Below are 22,558 nucleotides of genomic sequence, written 5' to 3' on the forward strand. Positions count from 1 at the left end.
CTCTCCCTCTCTCCCTCTCTCTCCCTCTCCTTTCTCTCTCCTTCACTCTCATGCACACACATACATACATAGTGACTCCAGTTTTGTTTATATTTCTTTATGACTGTGATTCAGTCACAAACTAGAGACTGATTTTGTTTAGCCTCCTGTTTTACTACATAGAGCACCTGCCAAAGTTCATGTCATTTGTGCTAAGAGAAAAAGGCCCTGGCTAGGAAGGCATAGGATCAGAAGGAGGCTTACCATGAAAGGTACACGCTGTGGTTGCCCTTGGATGTGGATGTGGACTTTTCACAGTCAGAGGATTTGGAAGCTGATGACACTGGAAGAGGGAGTCAGGTAGACCTGAAAGAACAGTGGGTTTAGAACCAGAAGTCCTAAATTAGAGCCCCAACTCAGATATGTCCTACCTATGTGATATTAAGCAAATTACTAAACTCTAATCCATTTCCTCATCTGTAAAATTGGATTAATAACACTTGCATTACCAGTCTCATAGAATCCTTACTAGGAAGGCACTTTGTAAAGCTCAGATAATCAGACCTGAATCATTCCTGCTCATTTCCTATCACTTCATTGTGCTTATACTGAATAGCCTTTACTTTACAAAGTAGAAAATATGTAAGTGAATAAATTTCCACTATCAGCTGGTTTATAATCAATTTATCAAGCACCTACTGTGTACCAAGCACTACACTAAGTGCTAGGGATACAAAAGATAGTCCCTGCCCTCAAGGAGCTCACAGTCTCGTAAAGGAGACAACATAGAAGCAAATATATACAAGCCAGCTATAGATAAGATAAAAAGGAAATAATCTACAGAGGAAAGGGAGCATAACTAAAAGGGTTGGGAAAGGATTCCTGGACAAAATGGAATTTTATTTTATTTTTTATTTTATTAAATAATTTTTATAAATACAAATTTATATTTCTATATAAGTATAAATTTATTATATATAAATATATATTATATTTTATATATAAATATAAAATTATGAAATTTTATTTATTTTTTTGCTTTTTAGAAGGGGGAAGGTAGGGTAATTGGGGTTAAGTGATTTGCCCAAGGTCACACAGATAGTTTTTGTGTTAAGTGTCTGAGACCAGATTTGAACTCAGATCCTCCTGACTCCAGGGCCGGTGCTCTATTTACTGCACCACCTAGCCACCCTGACAAAATGGAATTTTAGTTGGAATTTAAAGGAAGTCAGGGAAGTCATTAAGTAGAGTTTAAAAAAAAAAAAAGAAAAGGAGAGTGTTCCAGGCATTGGAGATAACCAGAGAAAATGCCTGGAGCTGAGAGATGGAGTCTTGTTCATGAAGCAACAAGGAGGCCAGTGTCATTGGATTTAGTAGAGTGTGGTGGGGTGGAAGATGTAAGAAAACTGGAAAGGTGGGAAGGAGGAGGGTGCTTATGAAGGACTTTGAATGACAGAGGATTTTGTGTTTGATCCTGAAGGCCGTAGGAGGCCGCTGGAGTTTACTGAATAAGGCATGAGATCAGTGGGCTTGCACTTTAAGAAAATCACTTTTGTGACTGAATAGAGGATGGATTGGTTGGGGAGGGACTTGAGGCAGGCAGACCCACCATGGGTCTAAGCATGAGGTGATAAAAGCCTGTACTAGGATGGCAGCAGTGTCAAAGAAGAGAAGGAGAGATTTTTGAGAGAAGGTGCAAAGGTGAAATCAATGGGTCTTGGCCATAGCTTGGATATAGAGGGTGAGAGATAGTGAGGAATCCAAAATGCCTCCTAGGTTGTGAGCCTGAAGGATTGGGAGGATGGTGTTGCCTTCAACAGTAAGAGAGAAGATGGGGTTGGGAACAGTATTCATGCAAAGTACTGCCCTGAATTAAGTTCCAGCCATAGCTTGGTCAGGGTTATTTCCTCATATCACTGCTCTCCTGCATGGACCCTTCAATTTGAGCAGCATCACTCACTGTCAGAGGTTTTTGTCTCCCATCATCCTTAGCAAGTATAGCCATCATCAGTGTTCCCAGTCTTTGTCCTCCTTCATACCTATGTGACAGCTCTCCTTAGCCCCTAGCAGGTCCATAAGACCATAGAGATAGAAAGACCTTAGAATTAATCAGCTTCAACCCCTGCATTTATAAGTGGGGATACTGAGAACCACAGAGGCTAAGATCATATAGGTCATAAGTGGCAGAGTCAGAATTCCAACTCAACTCCCTCACTTCCAAATCCAGCATTCTACTGGTCATTCCATATGTCCTCTGTAGCTCCTGTTTCTGTCACTTAACACTTACCAGCTTTGTGACCTTGGGCAAGTCACTTAACCCCAATTGCCCCTCCAAAAAGAAAAAAAAAAGTTTTAAGAAATGAAAGGGTTGAAGGATCAAAAGATTGGAGAACTGGAAGGAAACTTAGAGACCATCCAGTTCAAACCTAATGTTACAGGTAAGGAAACTGTGACCCCAGAGGAGAAATGATTTGGCCAAGGCCATGAGGTCACTGATGAATAAGCAGATTTTGTGAAGTATTGTAAATATATAAGAAATTAGAGCAATTTTCTTCTAAATATTTACTTCCCAAAAGTTGGCTGTTTTCCTGGGTTTTTTTGTTATTCTGGGGACCAGAATTATCCTTAAGGGAATATCTCCCTAATATTATCATAAAAGTGGATAGGAAAATTTGATTTGAATATAAAAATTTGATTTATGTATAATTTTTTTCAGGAAAACATCATCTAGTACATTGCTTTAATTGTTTTTAAGAAAATAAGAAATAATATCTGGCAAGAAAACTATGCCCTACAAGATGCTCTATCCAAACCTCATCTTTAGAATCCCTTACAAGGATACATTCAGCAGTCTAAGAGATGAGGAGAAAAAGTTTATCTTTTCAGAAAAGCTGAAGTTCCATATCAAAACTTTAAGTTAAGAAGCAGTAGCAAGCTTCCATGTTTTGTGTAACAAACATTTTAATCATCTTGAGGGTCCACAAAGCACTTTTACAATAATCCTGTCAAATAAGTATTACTCCCCACCCCATTGAAACATGAACTCCTTTCGGGAAGGGATTTCGCTGCCTTCTTATTATCTCCTAATTTATCATGGGTATCAATTCCCTTTTAGTAATTTTTGTTTTTTAATAACCAGTACAAAGGGCATTTTCTTTGTGGATCAGTGAATAAATAAACATTTATTAAGGTCAGTTAAGGTCAGTGAATAGAGCACCAGACTTGGAGTCAGAAAGACTCATCTTCCTGAGTTCAAATTCAGCCTCAGACACTTTACTAGCTGTGTGACCCTGGGCAAGTCACTTAACCCTGTTTGCCTCAGTTTCCCCATCTATAAAATGAGCTGGAGAAGGAAATGGAAAACCACTCTAGTGTCTTTGCCAAGAAAATTCCCAAAACGGGATCACAAAGAGTCAGACATGGCTGAACAACATTGTACTAAGTTTTTTCTCTTTAGCAGAGAAAACAGAATCAGAACAAAAATTATACATCTCTGCCTCCTTCTGTTAATAATCATGATCCCACCCACCCCAGGTCAGAGTGGATAAGGGTCTTCACTATGATCACTCTGGTAACATCAGAGTTAAGATTCAAACTCAAGTGTCTATATTCCAAGTCCAGTGTATTTCTACATCCCCTAATACCATATACTTCACCACTTTGAGCATCTCAAGAATCCCAGGTGTTACTTTTTTTCCATTGTGAATAGTCCCTGAACCAATTCAGATGACATCCTCTCTATGATTCATATCATAGCTATAAATAAACATAAAATTGGGACTGTAGCATATAATATTTTGTATTGCTGGATTATAATTTCCCTTAAGTTAGGGGCCATAACATATAGCACTTAACTGCCTAGCATAGCGCCTTCTGAACTAATAGACACTCAGTAGTTAGTTGTTGTAATGCTAGTGATGAGATGAATTTAAAAAAAAAAGAAGTGAAGAATAGGGAGATAGGGTGAAACAGTTTGCATTTTCCTTATGAATGTGCCTTCTTAATTCAATTAGCTAAAGCAGTGTTAACGATGGGATTGGTTTAATCACTATGTGAACTAAAGAACTTTGCTTCCTAACCTGGTCACAGTCTGCATATCCAACCTCAGCCAGGTCCCCTAGAGCTGTCTGTCACTAGCCACAAGATGTATCAAGTAAGAAAGAGAGTGTAGATTGGTCGACACAAATCCACCATCACTCCTGGAAAAATAATTCAAAGAACATATTCCACTGAGTCAGCAGTGTCATCTCTGTCTCTGAAGAAGCCTGTGAGATCTTAGATAGTAGAGTGTAAAGTGTGCAAAGGAATTGTAGGCATGATTCCAACAGTAGAAACAACAAAATGCAGGCGAGAAGAGAGAGGCAAGGTTGTTAAAAGCAGCAACATTGACCTAGGATTGATGACGGGAAGCTACAGGAAAATTTCTTTTCATCTCAATATAAGAACCAACTTTCTGACAAATAGAGTTACTCAGCCATAAAATGGGCAACATTATGAGATGGTTCTGGTCACTGGAAATCTTGTAAGGCTTAGTGATAACACACTGAGGATGTTGTAAAGAAGGTTCTTGCTTGAGATTTAAAGTTGGTATACGTGACCTCCAACATTCTATGATTCCCTTGGTTCATTCTTGAAATTAAAAATAACTTCTAGAACCGGTTCTTATTTGAAAATATATTTTATCCCAAATCCCATTAATCATGACATAGAATTATTTTTTTTTAGCCTCATAGAGTATTTCTGTTAAATAAGAGAGAAAATTGAGTATATATTTTGCACTCATTAAGAAATAGAAAAAATAGACCAGTGGAACAAATAGACAAATGAAAAAGAGATAACTGACCTAAACAACTCAATAAATCCCAGAACATAAATTACTGGGAAAGAATTCCTTGTGGAATAAGAGCTCATAAGAAAAGTGGGAAGCATTTTGGCAGAAATTATGTTTAAATCCACATATTATACCACATGCTACAATAAACTCAAATAGATATACAACCTGAATCCTAATGGTTCTACCATTGCAAATTAAAAGAGAACCAGCTCAGGTCATTTTTGCGCTATAATTAGAGATTTTTGGGGGGTTTTTGTGTTTTGTTTTGCTTTTTTGCCAAATAAGAGAAAGCAGTAACCACAAAAGATAAAAGCAACTAACTTAATCGACATGAAATTGAAAAACATTTGCATTAATACAATCAACACAGTTCAAATAGAAGGAAGGCAAAAATGAGAAAAACATTCATTGTATGCATTTGTGGGGTTTTTCCCCCGCTTTGGGAGCTGGATTGCCTTTTAAAACAGCCTAAAATTGAGTTTATTTTTTTTTGACTGACATAACACATAACTAACTCATTTTGAACCTGTAGTCCACTAAAACTCTAAGATCTTCTTAATCTATGATTTAATTCACCAAGAATTTATGAAATGTCTCCTCTATTCAGACACCATGCTAGAGATTCAGGACACAGACAAAAGAAAAGCAACAAGATACCTTCAAGGAGCTTACACTCTATTGGTGTGGGGGAGTGTGTGTGTAACATGTACATAGGCAAATTCAAGGTAGTTTGAGGAGAGAGGGAGCACTAACTTAATAACTTGGGTGGGGGAACACATCAAGGAAAGAGAGAAATCAATTCCTTGATAAAACTCAGGAAGTATATTTCATTCCTCTCTGTATCTCCCATGGCACCTGGGACAAAATAGCCACTTAAATATTCATAACCACAACCAAAACTTTTAAGAACCCACATGGGATTCTGTATAATTCATTTCACTGGTTGGTAGCCATTTTATTAGAACAAGTAGCTGGGAATAATATCTATTTTTTCCCATCCAAATTCTGTGTTTTTATGGAAGTGCTATCTGTTATGCATTTATATAGCTAATTTATCTGAGACAGACTACAGTTTTACCCCAGGAGACCAACTCAGCACTTTGCCTCTATCATCAGGGTCATAAATTAGAAATGCCATTTGTCATCCCTGTTGTAAAGGTTTACACACCCTTGTAACTTGAGAACAAGTTTATTTCCATCAGTGAAGAGAGTCTTCTTGCTAGCCACAAGCATGGCAGCCTGTTATGCCCATGTTTGATTACTAGATATTGAATAGAAATGCTTTGGATTTAATGTAGTTTTCAATATGTATGAATCATTCTGCCTTTTTTTAGGTATTCGCCGCCAGACTGCCCGCTGTATCAAGAAAGGGAAAGGCATGGTTAGAGCTACATTCTGTGACCCTGAAACCCAACCCAATGGCAGGCAAAAGAAATGCTATGAGAGGAACTGTCCACCCAGGTAACATTGAATAAGACCTAAGAGGTTGTTTGTGTCTGTTCAGGGTTGTGTCTCAGCTCATAAGAACCCATTGTCCAGGAAGCACAGTAGGAATTAGGGGTTTCCATGGTTATGATATCAGTTTCTACAACAACATACAATTGAAAACAATGTCTCCCCTGGGGAGCAGAATATGTTTATAGAATAGAATATGACTGTGGTCTGGGTTTAATTATTTGGTAAATATGAATCACAAGGTAATGTGGTGGACAAAGCCTTGCAGATTTCTGGAAAGCTGCTTAGCAGAAGAATTTGAATTTTCTGGGCTACTTTAGGTATCACTTTCTTTATGAAGATTTCCCTTATTCTCTTGGTTGAGAGTGATCTTTCTCCCTATAATTTTCTAAGAGCATTCTATGTCTTTCTTTTATCCTTACTTCAGTACATCCCTAGGATCACACAATGTGAAACTGGATGCCACTTTAGGTATAATTTAGTCCAAGCCTTCATTGATGAGGAGACAGAGGTCTAGTGAAGTTAGATGATTTACTCCAAGTTATATAGACAACAAGTAGGAAATCTGAGATTTTAAACCCCATTAATGCAATATAGGACTTGGAAAGGGTCTCTTTTTGTTAATGTTTTATTTTTCTCCAATTACATGCAAAAACAATTTTTAACCTTTGTTTTTATAAAAATAATTTTTTAACATTTTTTTTTAATTTTGAGTTCCAGAGTCTCTTTCTCCTTGCTTTCCCACCTCATTGAGAAGACAAGCAATTTGATACAGATTATGCAAGTGCAACCATGCAAAACATATTTCCATATTAGTCATGTTGTAGAAGAAAACACGGACAAAAAACTCCCAAGAAAAATAAAGTACACACATGCACATGCACACATGTGTGTATGTGTGTGTGTGCACATGCTTTCATCTGCATTCAAACTCCATCAATTTTTTCATTGGAGGTGGATAGCATTTTTCATTATAAGTGCTTTAGAATTCATAGATGTTCATCATACATTAATTATTGCTGTTACTGTGTACTCTGTTCTCCTGGTTCTGCTCACATCACTTTGCATCCGTTCGTGTAAGTCTTTTGGAAAGAATCTCAAAGACTATCTGGTCCAATCTATCTTTGACCACGTGATCCTCTCTCTGTGATAACTGTTGACAAGTGGACACTCAACATTTGCTGGCCTCTAGCCCTGGGCAACTCATTTCTCTTTAGGATAACACTAATTGATAGGAATTTTCTCCCTATATCAAGCCTAAATTTGCCTCTCTACAACTTATACTCCTAGCTCCAAGTCCTGCCTGCTGGGGAAGAATAAATCTAATGCACTTTATACATAAAAGTCTTATCTTTTCTGGACAATAAATCCTTAGTAGCTTCAATCAGTTTGTTTAATGCTTGATCTCTAACCATCCTGCTCACATTTTTCTGGGTATGTTCCATCTTCTCTTTACAATTGAACACAGTACTCAAGATGTGTCCTTGAAAAGGCAGAGTACAACAGAACAACTCTCTTTATGCCAAATAGTTATTATGTAGGTATAGTTAGGATTCAAACCTGGGTCCTCTAACTCTTAAATTCAGTGTGTTTACACTGTACCACTCCCATGAGCAGCAATATCTTCATAAATAAACATTGCTGAACTCCTGTTTTGTACAAGGCACTGTGTTAGAGGCTGAGGGTATAAATATTAAAAATATTAGACATGGTCAAAATCCTCAAGAGCTTCCAAGATAGAATATGTATATGAAAAGCTAACTGATAAGTCAAAAAACATACTCTTTGCTTTAGGATAACCATTCTACCACAGAAGAATCTGTGGCTGACTTTTTTTTTGTTAAGCAATTGGGGTTAAGCAAGTAACTTGCTCAAGGTTACACGGCCAGTTATTTTGTGTGGGTGCTAAGTATCTGAGGCTAGAACCGATCCCAGGTCTCCTGACTCCGGGGCCAGGCACTCTTACTTACTGCACCACCTGGCTGCTCCATGTGGCTGACTTTCAATGAGTAACCAATCTGCTCTCAACTGTTGGTGACTGGGGGCTGAGCATGTTTTTTTTAGGCTTTAAATTAAAAAAAAATAAGCTTCCTTTTTTTCTTATGAACTTAACAGCAGTCAAACCCAACCCTCTAATGAGAAAGAAGGTTGCATAAGAAATTATGAGCCTCTCTAATAGATGGTTTATTTTTTAAGAATAGCAATCCAAAAGTGGAATGGGCTATGTTGGGAGATGGTGGATTCCCCATGTTCTTCTGCATCCTAGGTCTGTGCTCTTCGTACTGTGTAGGAACATAGGTCTAGAGTTTCAAAGACCTTAAAGACAATGGAGTCTGATCTTACTTCTTACAGACAAGAGAGGTTATTCAGCTACTAATTGTCTGAATTAGCCAAGGCTTCCTGACTCCAGGTCCAGCACACTATCACTATGTTGTCCAGGAACTTCTACAGCAGTGGATCAGAGCATAAGGTGATGAGCCCAGGGATCTTGGGGGTACTTTGTTATTTCTACATGTCTCCCTAGTTCCTTGTTGTCAGAGCATCTTGAAATAAAGAAATTAAATTTTTTCCCATGGAACTCTGCACTCCAATTAAACATGTAGGTGTTCCATTTTATATGACCAGTCTTTTGAAACAGATCATTTTTTCTGCCCTTTGAAGAGAGAAAGGGAGCTGTGGTAATTGAAAAATGAATGGGTCCTAAATAGGAATTGTGCTCCCTGGTAACCCACCCTCCACCCCTGCACAATACCAGACAACCTGGCTGTTGTTTTTCCCTTGGTCAGTAGATAATCCATCATCTTTATAGCTGTGTCTCCTACACTATTTTACTATGATCCTCAGGGAAAAAAGAAAAGAATAGTAGCAAGCATTTATATAGTGCTGTAAGGTTTAGCAAAGCACTTTAACATTTATCTTATTTGATTCTTGCAACACTGTGAGGTAAATACAATTATTACCCACCATTTAATGGATGAGGAAATTTAGGCTATGAAAGGTTAAGTAACTTTAACAGGCAGTAAATGTCTGAAGCAGAATTCAAATGCAGGGCTTCTTGATTCCTAGCCTTGAGTGTAACCACTGCCTCAAAGGAAATTGAAAAAGAAAAGCCCATCATTTCACATATTAGTCATCTTTGCTATGTGACAAGAATATTTTCCTCCTGTTCCTACCTCTAGAATATCCTGAACTTCAAAAAATGAGTATTAAAAAAAATCATTGAAGGCCAAGGCTATAAAATAACTTGGCAAGTTCTAAATTTCTACCACGTAACACTTCCCTGTTTTTCTTAGGACTAATTACTTTTCCCTCCATAATATTCTCTACCTTCTGAATGCCTATGCACGTTAGGTTATTCAAGAGTACAATGTCTTACCTTCCCTACTGGATTAAAGGTCCTTGAGGGCCAGGGCAGTGTCTTGGACATCTTCTTGTTGTCCCCACGCCCCAAAGCATTCAGCTCAGTGCCTTACTTACAGTGGCAACATCTATTGGTTGAGTAAGTAAATGGACCAGCATCTATGAAAGATCAACAGATTAGTTGAGTATGCTTGATTGGACAGGTCTCTCCTTAGCCTAGGACTTACTTATCTATTTAACAGATAAACTCATTCTTTATTGGTGGGAAGTTGTGCATCTACATGGTGTTTACTGAGCCTCCAAAAGTAATACATCATGCTTGGTGGACTTCTTGTCTTGGGATATAGTTTGAATTTAGTTAAACAAGTGGATTTGGGGCCTCATATCACCAACTAAAAGAATTAATTTCAGATAGTTCTTTGAGCTTTATGTGGACACAGGCTGATTTGTGGTATTATTTACATATGTATTTACATACATATATATTATATATATATATATATAGTTGGTATCTGTCAATCTGAAAGTAAAAGCTTATTGAAAGATGAGAGTTCACTTCAGGTGGAGTTGGGAGGCATGTACATAATGGCTTCATAGTGTGAAGATGGTTAAGTGGGTTTGGAGGCCCAGTTCCAGGCAGGATTAGGCAAAAGCTTAAGAGGTGGACTCAAATCATGAACAGATCAGATTAATGTGTACTAAAAAGTTCACAGAAAGAAAAACCAATTAGAAAATTAGCTGTATATGGGGCAGCTAGGTGGCACAGTGAATAGAGCACTGGCCCTGGAGTCAGGAGGACCTGAGTTCAAATGCGGCCTCAGACACTGACACAAAAACTAGCCGTGTGAACTTGGGCAAGTCACTTAACCCCAGTTGCCCTCCAAAAAAGCAAAAAGAAAAGAAGCTGTATGAATCACACCGTGCATTAATTCAGTGTAGTTAAACGAGTATTTAATAAGCGCCTACTACAGAGAAGGCTGTGCTGGAATACTAGGGATATAGTCAAGAAGAAAAATGATGCAGCCCCCATGGTGAAAGAGCTTGCCATCCAGTTGGGGAATATGACATATACTCCAATAATTGTGATACTAGGTAGTATGTGAGCAAAGCCAAGGAGAGACCTAGGCAGAAGACCTGGGAATATTTGAGAAGGTAAATAATGCTTCTAGTTGAAGTGTGTGTGAGGAGAGGCTCAGAGAAGGCTTCAGGGAGGGAGGTTACCCCTGGGCTGAGGGCCTCCTTGAAGAAAAAAGGATTTTAAGAAGCATAAGTTTAGAGGGAATGTGTTTTAGGCACCTCACAGTCTGGAAAAATGCACAGCTCAGTCTATACATGAAAAGTCCTGTTTTGAGTTTTATATGTCTGCAGAATTTAAAAAAAACATTGTGCTTATATTTTGTTGCGTAAAATGGAAGAAAACTGCATTGAATAAACCTCTGGGGTTGGAAAAAAGACGGCAGAAAACAAGGTTGGGCAAAAAGTAATATTTCAGTTAGGATGAAATATTATGAGTAAAAAAGTGAGTGATTGAAATATCCCTAGGAAAGTTTTTTTGGAGCAAGATTGCAGCAAGTCTTAAATGTCAGGCCAAGGTTTTCAGGGCTTTTCCCCATAGGCAGTAGAGATCCACTGATAAGGGAGTAATATAGACAATGAGTTGAAATGAAGAGAATTATAGCAGCTGTGTGAAAGATGGATTGGAGAAAGAAGAACTACTAGAAGGGAAGAAGCCAGTTCAGGACCTTTTACGATATTATAGGAGATAACTGATAAGGAATGAGATTCGTTTGGCGGCTATGTGAGTATAGAGACAGGGAATGAGCACAGCTATAAAAGATGCTCATCTTTAGAGTTTCAGGACTAGAGTCAACAGTGATGAATAATCTATCCTCAAGGACTGAGAAAAAGGACTTATTTAAGAATAATGATCTTCATAGCAATGAATATTTATGGAACATGTTAAGATTTGCAAAGAATTTTACCTCCATTATCATATTTAATCCTCATAACAACCTGGTAAGGGTAGATATTATTGTTCTCACCATTGTACCAGTAAGGAAACTGAGTCTTAAAGGGGTTGAATGCCATACCCAAGGTGACTTGACTGTTAAATGTCCAAGACAGAATTTGAACCTAGGTTTTCCTGGCTCCAAGGCCAGCACTCTTTGTACCATCAGTTGTTTCAAATTTGTCCAACTCTTTGTAACCCTATTTGGGGTTTTCTTGGCAAAGATACTGGAATGGTTTGCCATTTCCTTCTCCAGCTCATTTTACAGAGGAGAAAACTGAGGCAAACAGGGTTAAGTGACTTGCCCAGGGTGGCACACTAGTAAGTGTCTGAGATCAGATTTGAACTCAGGAAGATGAGTCTTCCCCACTCCAGGTCTAACATTCTATGCCCTATGCCTCCACCTAGTGGCCACGCTATCACCTCTCTAAGATGTACTGATTATATAACATATTTTTGTATGTTGTTTTTGTTTGTTTATTTGTTTGTTTCACCTAGATCTGTAATTTCCACTTTGTAGGGAATTTTTGGTCCATTATAGATATACAGCTGCCTTGAGTCACTTAGGGATTAAACAGATTGCTTATGGTAACTAATGTGTATCAGAAGCAGAATCTGAACCCAGGACTTCCTGATGCCAAGACCAGTTCTCTATCTACTGTGTCACTGCGTCTTTTTTCTTGCCCTATATGTTTCTTCTACAACATACATGATTATTTTCCATCAAGTACCTTAGCTTCCCAATTCACTCTTTTCCCATGACCTTTTCCCCCATTCCACTTTAGTTACACGCATCACACCTTTGGTGTTGTCATCACCCACACATTCTACTTCCATGGTCATGAACTCCAAAGTGCTTTTTGAAGTTCTGATCATAATCTTTTATCATTCCAACTTTCGCTCTGCCTAATGACCCCTAACCTGTTTCCTATTCTCACGGGGACCTCCAATTCCTCCATTTGTCAGTTCTTATCCCTGTTCCGGCTGTGTTCTTCTTCTCTGTTCCCCATCCCTTCTTTAACCTGTTCACCTTTACACTATCCTGTACACTCAAGTTACGGACGACTCTACTTACACCAGAGATTCTAGTCCTCCTTGAACACCCCATACACACCTTTCCAGGTCTGCTCATCCACCTTTGGTGTCTGCCTCTCACCTGATTCTCCCCTGTGACTCTAAGAAACTGTAGCATATGCACAGCAACCACACGTGGGCAAAACTGCCTCTGCAGATGGGCTAGACCAGGTTGAGGGTAACCAGAGGGCTTCAAACCAGTCATTGAGTCAGGGGAATGTCTACCCCAAACCTGTGAAGACTTACCCTGGCAGAATGGGCAGGTGAGATCAGTCTGTTCCAACAGTCATGAAGTCGGCGGAAGCAGGAACTTGGTCAGACATGGGAGACATCAAGTTCATCCACTGCACCCTGGGCTATCACCGGCTGTCTTGACTTTGGTCCTGCTGCTGGATTTGGATGATTCTGGAAGAGTGAGACTGACAGCTTTGTGCAGCTCTGCCTCACTTAAATCTAGTTGGTGAGGAAGTCAAGATACATCCCATGAGTCACTGGTCCTCTTCAAAGATGAAGGGCTGACAACAGCTCCTCTATTCACCTAGTTGATGCCGTGCCTAGAGTGCTAGGTCTGGAGTCAGAAAGACCCAAGTTCAAATATGACCTCAGCCTCTTTCTAGCTGTATGATTCTGAAGTCCCTTGTCTTCTGTTTGCCTCAGTTTCTTCAACTGTCAAATTGGGAAAATAAATTGTTGTGGAAATATAATAATGTAGTAATGTAATGTAACATAACAAATATAAAATAGACAATTATCATAAAGTTCTTAGTACAGTGCCTGGCACAGTGTGTGCTATCTTCTGTCCTTCGAGTCCCTTGTTCCCTTGTCCCATTGCCAGCTACGCCTTGCTAAACTTCAACCTCCCACTATCCTCTGTCTTTGTTCCTGCTCACCCTCTACTAAATCAAGTTGGAGAAATTCACAAAATCATGCTGACTGGGTTCACTGCAGATTTATGTTACAAGACTTCCACAGTGCGCTCACTCTGTAAGGCAACTCACTGATGGCCCCCTAATCAGTTCACTATCCCATTCACCACAGGGGCGCCTCCAAACCTTTCTATCCCTTCTCAAGCCACCCATGGCGCCCCTGGTGACTTTGATAATAAAGATAAGTTTACAAACAAATATTGTTGCAAAAGTGGTTTTCCTGCTTGGGGTGGAGAGTTTTTGTTCCTACGAATGTTTCCTAGTCTAGCCTCCCTGCACACTGTCTGCAACCCGATGAAGCCCGATACATTATGTTTCACGTAAAGAAACTCAGAGGACTTCTTTACCCATACTTCTTCCTGCATTTCCTGAGATAGAAGCTGTGGGAGTGAAGTGAAAGGCAGAAGGAATGAGATGGATGGCAGGCAGCAAGAGCCTGGAAATCCCTCCTTTTCTGCTGATCTCTGTCAGAAAGATCTCATGCTGTAGAGAAAGGCAATCATTTTTCATCTTTAAGCTAGTGACAAGCATATGCAAAGTGCCCGTCACAGTATGGGGGAAATACCAGGAAGGGAAAACAAGAAAGTCCATTATCGCTTCTCACAAGACACAGCTGAAGGCCCAGCAGAGAGTAATTAGATAAGTCAGGAGTTCAGTCGGCTTAGATTAAGGAGAAGCCAGAATGACATTTCCTATATTCATCAGTGTGCTTAGACTCCTGGGAAAATGTCAAAGGTAGAACAAAGTAATTAAATTAGTAAAAGGGATATTAGTTCGTTTTCACATCACACCGTTCCAAATATAAATTTTTTGTCAGTGTGGGGCACCCAGATTTTCGAACATTGATAGAAAAGCAAGTTATCTCATTTGCTGAGAAATTTTAACTCTCCCTCTCCCCCAAACAAAATTTCTTCAAAAGGCCATGGCTTTAAAAATGACTGCATTTTTGGAGGCATTGATTCTTTTTCCCTGTAAATTTTGGCCAAGGTCTTAAATTGCAGTGAAGACATAAAACTAGAAACTAACAACAGCAACAACAATAATAATTAGCATTTACATTGTACTTTAAGGTATGTGAAACCTATCTTATTTCAGCTGACCCTCACAACAGTTCTTTAAGGTAAGCACAATTATGATCCCCATTTTACAGATAAGGAAACTGAGACTGAAAAATGTTATGATACTTGTCCAGAGTTACACAGCTAATATAAATATCCAAGACAGGGGGTGGCTAGGTGGTGCAGTGAATAAAGCACCGGCCCTGGAGTCAGGAGGACCTGAGTTCAAATCTGACCTCAGACATTTAACACAAAAGCTAGCCGTGTGGCCTTGGGCAAGTCACTTAACCCCAACTGCCCTCCAAAAAGCAAATATATATATATATATCCAAGACAGGATTTGAACTCTAACTGTGAGCAAGACTTTTAACCTTCCTGGGTCTCAGTTCCCTCATCTGTTTAAATGGTCTCTGAAATGTCTTCAAACTCAATTCAGTTCAACTCAATAAATCTTTATTAAGTGCCTAAAAGTGCTGGGGTTATGAAAAGAGGCAAAAGACAATCGTTGCCCTCAAGGAGCTTACAATCTAATGGGGAGGACAACACACAAACAATGCTATACCAAGCAAACTATATAAAGGATAAATAGGGAAATAATTCACAAGAAGGAAAGGGCTGGAATTAGGAAGAGTTGGGGAAGGCTTCCTGTAAAAGAGGGAATTTTTTTTTTACTTTTTGGAGGGGGGAAGGCAAGGCAATTGAGGTTAAGTGACTTACCCAAGGCCACAAAGCTAGTAAGTGTTAAGTGTCTGAGGCTGGATTTGAACTGAGATCCTCCTGACTCCAGGGCCGATGCTCTATTCACTGTACCACCTAGCCGCCCCAGAAGATGGAATTTTGGTTGTGACTTAAAGGAAGCCAAAAAAGGTCAGTAGTCAGAGCAGAGGAGGGAGGCCTTTCAAGGCATGGGGGGTAAGGGGGGCAGCCAGAGAATCTCTTGAATCATGACCTTACAATTAATCTCCAAGTCTCTTCCAGCTTTCTTTCTATGACCCTCTGATTTCCAAACTGCACATATCTCAGTGGAGGTATTGATAAGCAGTTTTAGGGACAGTAGACAGAATATAGCAAAAAGAAAGGGAGTCATGGGGGGGCTAGGTGGCGCAGTGAATAGAACACCAGCCCTGAAGTCAGGAGGACCTGAGTTCAAATGCAGCCTCCAACACTTAACACAAAAAACTAGCCGTGTGACCTTGGGCAAGTCACTTAACTCCAATTGCCCTACTTATCCCCTCCAAAAAAAAAGAGGCAAAAACAAAAGGGGACGGAGTCAGTCAGCATGTATAATGAGTTCTTTAATAATCAAGAATTAACTATTCCATTGATGGAATCATGATCAGATAGGAAAAACAACAGACACTAGACTGAGGATGAGACAGCTCAGTGGTACAGTGGGTAGAATAGTGAACCTGATGTCAGAAAGACCTTAGTTCAAACAGGTGGCTGCTTCTCTACCATCTACAAGCATGCCCATGTCTCTCCGATCCTCAAAAAGCCCTTGATTGAGTCATCCATCCCTGTTTGCTATCATCTTACATCTTCTTTCTTTAGTAGCTAAACTCCTTGAGAAGATGGTCTGCAATAGGTGCTTTACACTCTGATCTTGGCTCTCTTATAGTCAGGTTTCTGAAACTACTCTCTTCAAAGTTACTAAATCGAATGAACTTTTCTTAATCCTCACCCTCTTGACAATAACTTGCTTGTTCTTGACACTCTCTTCACTCTAGGTTTTCATGACACTGAGGTGTCCTGGTCTTCTTCCTTACTATCTGACTGTTCGTTCTCAGTCTCTTTGAGGGGTCTTTATCCAGGTCACACATGCTTACCTCAGGTGTCCCATGGGACTCTGTCCTGTACCCTCTTCTCTTCTCTCTCTATACCATTTAACTTAGTGATCTCATCAGCTCTCATAAATTCAATTATCATTTCTAAGATTTATTTATCCAACCCTAATCTCTCTACTGACTTCCAATCCAACATCTCTAACTTCCTAATGGTGTCTTGAACTGGTTATCCTCTAGACATCTTAAACTCAACATGTCCTAAACTGAACTTGTTATCTTTCCCCCAAAACCTCCCCCTTTCCAAACTTCCCAATTCTCCTTGAGGGCACCACTATCCTCTCAGTCACCTAAGCTTGCAGCCTCACTGTCCGTCTTGACTCCTCTCCTATCGAGACTGCACTTGAAGAACTTTGGTGAGAGGGAAGTCATGGTTTCCTGAGGTAGCCACTTTAGGATGGCTCTTATTGTGAAGAAATATTTTGCCATATTAAACATCTGCCTCTCTGTTCCACTTATGCCCTCTAAAGTCAGAAGAATAATTTTATTCCTCCTTCCCTTTGACTACCTTCCAAATATCTAAGAAAGCAATTGTGTTCCCCCTCCCCCCTTGTGTATTTTCTTCTCTAGGCTAATTGTCACCACTGCCTTCAAGACCCTTTGCTATCCTGCTTAAGCTCTTCTGAATCCTTCCCACTTACCCATATCCTTAAAAGGTGGCACCCAGAACTGAGTACAGTACTCTAGGTGTGACCTGACCATGACAGAGTATAGGAGAATTATTGCCTTCTTAGGTTTCAACATTATGTCTCTACTAACACAGCTGAAGACCTACTTAGCTATTTTGGCTATCACTCTCAACTCACATTGGGCTTATAGTGTGATAAAAAAACCTCTTACCTTTTTTCAGATGAACTGATATTTAGCTATACCTGCTCCATCTTGTAGTTCTGAAGTTGATTTTTTGAGCTGTATAACTTTAAATTTATTCCTATTGTATTTTATGCTATTAGGTCCAACCCATTTTTCTAGCTTATCAAGATATTTTTCAGTCCTGAATCAGTTATCCACTGTGCACAATATGCCTCCAAGTTTTGGGTGCAAATTTTATGTTATATCTGAATTTGTCCTACTCACTGTAAAATATGCTAAAAAGGGCAGGACCAATAGCAAATCCCTAGAGGATTGCATTAGTAACTTTCTTCCCATTGACCATTAGTGACTGTATCTAGCTCTTATCACTCCATCTTTTTCACATGAATAAAATGTGAAACTTCCAAGTATTCACAAATTTCTTTTTTTTTTTAAGCAATCGGGGTTAAGTAACTTGCTCAAGGTTACACGGCCAGTTATTTCTGGGTGTGGTGCTGAGTATCTGAGCCCGGATTTGATCCAGGTCATCCCGACACTGGAGCTGGTGCTCTTACTCGCTGAGCCACCTGGCCGCCCCTCACAAATTTCTATAATTGTATTTCATATTTATTTTCTTTTAAATACATGGAACTAGACGTGTTTTGTGATTTTGCTTTAATTTCCATGAATTTCCTGGTAGGTGGTGGGCAGGAGAATGGCAGGCCTGTTCAGCAACCTGTGGACCTCAAGGAGAGAAAAAACGAACAGTGCTGTGTATTCAGACAGTGGGCTCTGATGAGCAGGCCCTTCCTGCTAAGGATTGCCATCATCTGCTCAAGCCAAAGGCTCTCGTTTCCTGCAACAGAGATGTCCTGTGTCCATCCGACTGGACAGTGAGCAACTGGAGTGAGGTAAGTTGAGCCATGTGAGGCAAGTGTTAGTTCTCAGAGCTCTCAGTGACCCTTCTCTACAGCCAAGCCCCAGATCAGAGTGGGGAGAACCCAAGGCCTTGACCTTTAGACTGAGTCCAAGTTCTACAGAACACATCCTTTTATTAAGGGGATTTGTTCTGTGAAGTTTGGATTCAGTCCAAGGGCCACACCTGAGGACCTAGAGGGCCACATGTAGCCTCAAGGTCACACGTTACCCAGCCCTGCCCCAGGTGATCAGTACCCAAAAAATTGAGGCAGTAGCAATGTACCCTTCTTCCTTCCCCCTTCTTTCCCCATCTATGTTATATTACTACCAATTTTAAGCTGGGTTTGTTGCCAACTAATAAGGCAAGTACATCCCAGGGCTATTTCTGTATTCATGATGGACTCTTAAAAATTGGCCATCTTTGAAATTTAAAAAAAAATGAAACTATAATGGCATAATTACAGAGAGCAAAAGTGACATTTGGGTGTAGGAAACCTAATATCCTCTTTAATCATCTCTTTCTTATATGCAATATTTTGCTTGTGTTTTGGGGGCATGCCACTCTGACAAAGCTTTTAGTCACACTCTTGGAAGGAATCAGGGTGACCTTGCTTAGATCCAGAATGTATCTTTCTAGTTGAAAGATTAATTTTCTGGAACAAGTAATTGAGAAACAATCAGATATAAGTTTATCCTCAGCAGAGAATTTCTTCCAGTCAACTTCTAGACTGATGTCCTGAGACTTTGGTTGATTCCCAAGGTGTCTCTGAAGGAAGTACAGCTTTGTCACCATAAGGATCAGAAGCATTATTGTCTCCAGTTCTGTTGCTGGGCATGCACGCCACGCCTGACTGCCACCAAGTTAGTTAATAACTTAAAAGATGACAAAGTGATGTGACTAAAAATTTCTTTTTTTGGAGGAGGGAGGTAAGGCAGTTGGGGTTAAGTGACTTGCCCAAGGTCACATGGCTAGTAAGTGTTAAGTGTCTGAGACTGGATTTGAAATAAGGTCCTTCTGATTCCAGGGCCAGTGCTCTACTCATGGTGCCACCTAACTGCCCCTAGATTGTTTTGAGAAACAGATGGTATTATACATATTCAAATGAGGCTTATCTCTCAAGATCATTATCTTAGAAGTCAGTACATGCTTCTTTGAAGCAGTGATGCTCCCCCTGCTTAGTGCTACAATAAATCACACTTATCAAGGTAACAGGAAATGTCTACCAGGCATATATAATAAGAATTTATTTCTATGGTGAACTAGAGTTTGAAAAGTACTTCAGTACCCCAGTGAACTCCATAGTACAATAATCACCCCCATTTTACAGCTGAAGAAACTGATGATCTAAAGAGGCTCAGGGGCCAAAAATTAAATTTTGGAAAAAAAAATAAAAGATATAAGTTATTTTGCTTGGCCCTAGCAAGCATAATGAGGAACTGTAGGCTGAAGTTACAGAATGGCAAATTTAGACTTGCTATTAGGGGGAATAACTTACTAACAGTTAGACATATTAAAAAGTGAAATGAGGGGAGGCTAGGTGGCGCAGTGAGTAAAGCTCCGGCCCCAGAGTTGGGAGGACCTGAGTTTGGTTCCGGCCTCAGACATTTAACACAAAAAAACTAGCAGTGTAACCTTGGGCAAGTTACTTAACCCCAGTTTCCCTCCAAAAGGCAAAAAAAAAAAAAGTGAAATGAGCAACCCTGCCATTGGAGGTCCTCATGCATACACTGGATGGTTACTTTGTCAGTATGTTATAAAGGGAATTTTTGTTAGCTTCTGAGGTCCCCTCCAACTTTTCTGTCATTCTGTGGCTTGCCCGAGATCATCCCCTCAGGAGCTGTCAGACTCTTCCAGCAAGCTAAATAGGAGTATTGCCTGTAACTCCATTTATAATCTATCTCAGGTTGTAGTCTCCACATTCTCAAAATCCATTTCTTAAACTCTGTAAACCCAGGATACTGGTTCATTTAATCTCTGTGAATGATCTAGAAGTTGTCAGGGAAATAAACCCTCCAGCTAATGCAAAAATGCATATCCCAATGTGTCATTTTTGGGCCAGATTATCCTTTCTGTAGTTGCTGGGAGGGTCTGAACATGAAGAATGGCCAGGTTGGCCTCCGATTATCCCTGCTGACACAGAGGGCTGTACATAACCATGTTGTCAGACTAAGGTCAAATGGGGTATTGCAACTAGTCTATTAAATCTGTTTATCCAAAATATGCCAAGGCAGTTAATCATGCCTGTAATGCTGAGTTCCTTAATTGCTAGAGTCATTAGTGGTTTTTTAAAAATAGCAGATTCTATTGTGTAATTCTTTACATTATATTTGTGTACAAGATGTACAGAATGACTCACTTTAGCTGGTTAAAGAAAAAAGCATGGTACGTGGCCTGGCACATGCTAATATCTATGTGCTTCCTACTATAGATTTGCTGCTATAGCTTATTGTTAGAGGGACACCTGTGCCTGTGGTTTGGCTTTCATCTGTCACAGTTGAACATAAATAACAACAAATCCATTTATTAAATAATGTCACTACTCTTTTTTTTAAATCTATAACATAGAAATGTCTGTGGAATGTCATACCCATGGATGGACCTGGCCTTCCCATTTCCCTCCTGCCATTCTCCTAATCCCTCATTGTAGATTGGTAAATAATAGGTACCTTGTCAGAGGAAGAACTTGAATGATTCAGACCTTCCTGACTCCTAAGCTACACACTCAGCCTTTCACTGTTCTATGTTGGTAGGGAAAGTTTCCATGCTCAAAGTTGCCCAGATCAAAGAAAGCGTGAGTCTAGACCTGCCCCATTTCCTTACCCATCAGGTATCACTGCTGCCATCTGCTATTATATGTGTATAATAGGTATATCTCTCATGCCTGTTACTGGATATATAATACAAAGGTACTGTACTATAAGGATGCTTAGTGGATATATATATATATACATACATACATATATATGTATATATACACATATATATATAGTAACTGAATATTCAGTTACTTCCCAAGAACCAACAGAGTGACTGCTATTACTGCCACCATTATTTATTGTCTGTCTTAGACAAACTTGTGGCACTCTGTTCAGTCTGGGTCCTGGCACTACTTAACAGTCTTACCAGGATTTTCATATTTGAATGAAGATTGTTTGAAGGTAAATTATTTAATGGCCCATTCAATTCTATTTTGATTTAGTAAACATCTACTAAGCACCTATGCCAGGCATGATACTAAGCACTGGGGATGCAAATAAGAAAATGTAAGTACAGTTCCAGCCTTCAAGGAGCTTATAGTCTAACAGGGGAATACAACACAGAAGGAAGCTGGAAAGGGGAGGAGAGGGGAGGAAACACAGGTAGTACAGGACTGAAAGAATGAGAGAGACATCTTGTTCAGTTGAGTTCAAAGCAAGTAGAGTTAGATGGAAGTGGGGGGTGAGTTGGAAAGTTTAGATCCTACTATTTACAAAGAAAAACTTAAAAGCTATTGAACTTACTTTTAAAGTTTATTATTTATTTATTTTAACATTTTCTTTTTTTAAATTTTGAGTTTCAAATTTTCTCCTTCCCTCCAGACTGAGAAGGCAGGCAATAAAATATCAACTATATGTCTGAAATCATGCAAAACATATTTCCATATTAACCATATTGCAAAAAATGCAAGAAAAACGAAGCAAAAAATTATACTTCAATTTGCAGAGTTCATAAGTTATCTCTCTCTAGGTGGATAGCACTTTTTATCATGAGTCCTTTGGAATTGTCTTGGATCATTGTATTGATCAGAGTAGCTAAGTTTTCCATTGCTGATCATCATTACAATATTTCTATTACCATGGACAAGAGTCTCCTGGTTCTGCTCATTTCACTTTGTGTCAGTTCATATAAATCTTCCCAGGTTTTTCTAAAACCATCCCCCACTTTTCTATTGCACTATAATTTCTTATAGTACAACAGAATTTCATCACATTCATATACCACAACTTGTTTAGCCATTCCCCAATTGATAGACATCCCTTCAATTTCCAATTTTTTGCCATCTCAAAAAGAATTGCTATAAATATTTATGTACATATAGGTCCTTTTTCCTTTTCCTTTGAGCTCATCAGGATACAGACCTAGTAGTGGTATTTCTGGGTCATAGGGTATGGCACAGTTTTATATAGCTCTTTGGGCATAATTCCAAATTGTTCTCCAAAATAGTTGGATGAGTTCACAGATTCACCAACAGTGCATTAGTGTCCACTTTTTTTCCCCACATTCCTTGAAGTATTTGTTATTTTCCTTTTCTGTCATGTTAGTCACTCTGATG

General features: G+C 39.4%; 1 protein-coding gene across 1 annotated transcript in view; it reads left to right on the forward strand.

Moving 5' to 3' along the window:
• The window catches only part of LOC138172274 (A disintegrin and metalloproteinase with thrombospondin motifs 12-like), a 598,980-nt gene that overhangs the window by 484,761 nt on the left and 91,661 nt on the right, over nt 1-22,558 (forward strand). The window contains exons 15-16 of the mRNA XM_069101962.1: nt 6,148-6,274; nt 18,028-18,238. Coding sequence (XP_068958063.1) covers nt 6,148-6,274; nt 18,028-18,238 — 338 coding nt within the window. The remainder of the gene's footprint in view (nt 1-6,147; nt 6,275-18,027; nt 18,239-22,558) is intronic.

The sequence above is a fragment of the Petaurus breviceps genome, unplaced genomic scaffold (assembly GCF_028583685.1).
Source record: "Petaurus breviceps papuanus isolate PSGF00001 unplaced genomic scaffold, PetGlider_PUasm1.0 128, whole genome shotgun sequence".
Lineage (NCBI taxonomy): Eukaryota > Metazoa > Chordata > Mammalia > Diprotodontia > Petauridae > Petaurus > Petaurus breviceps.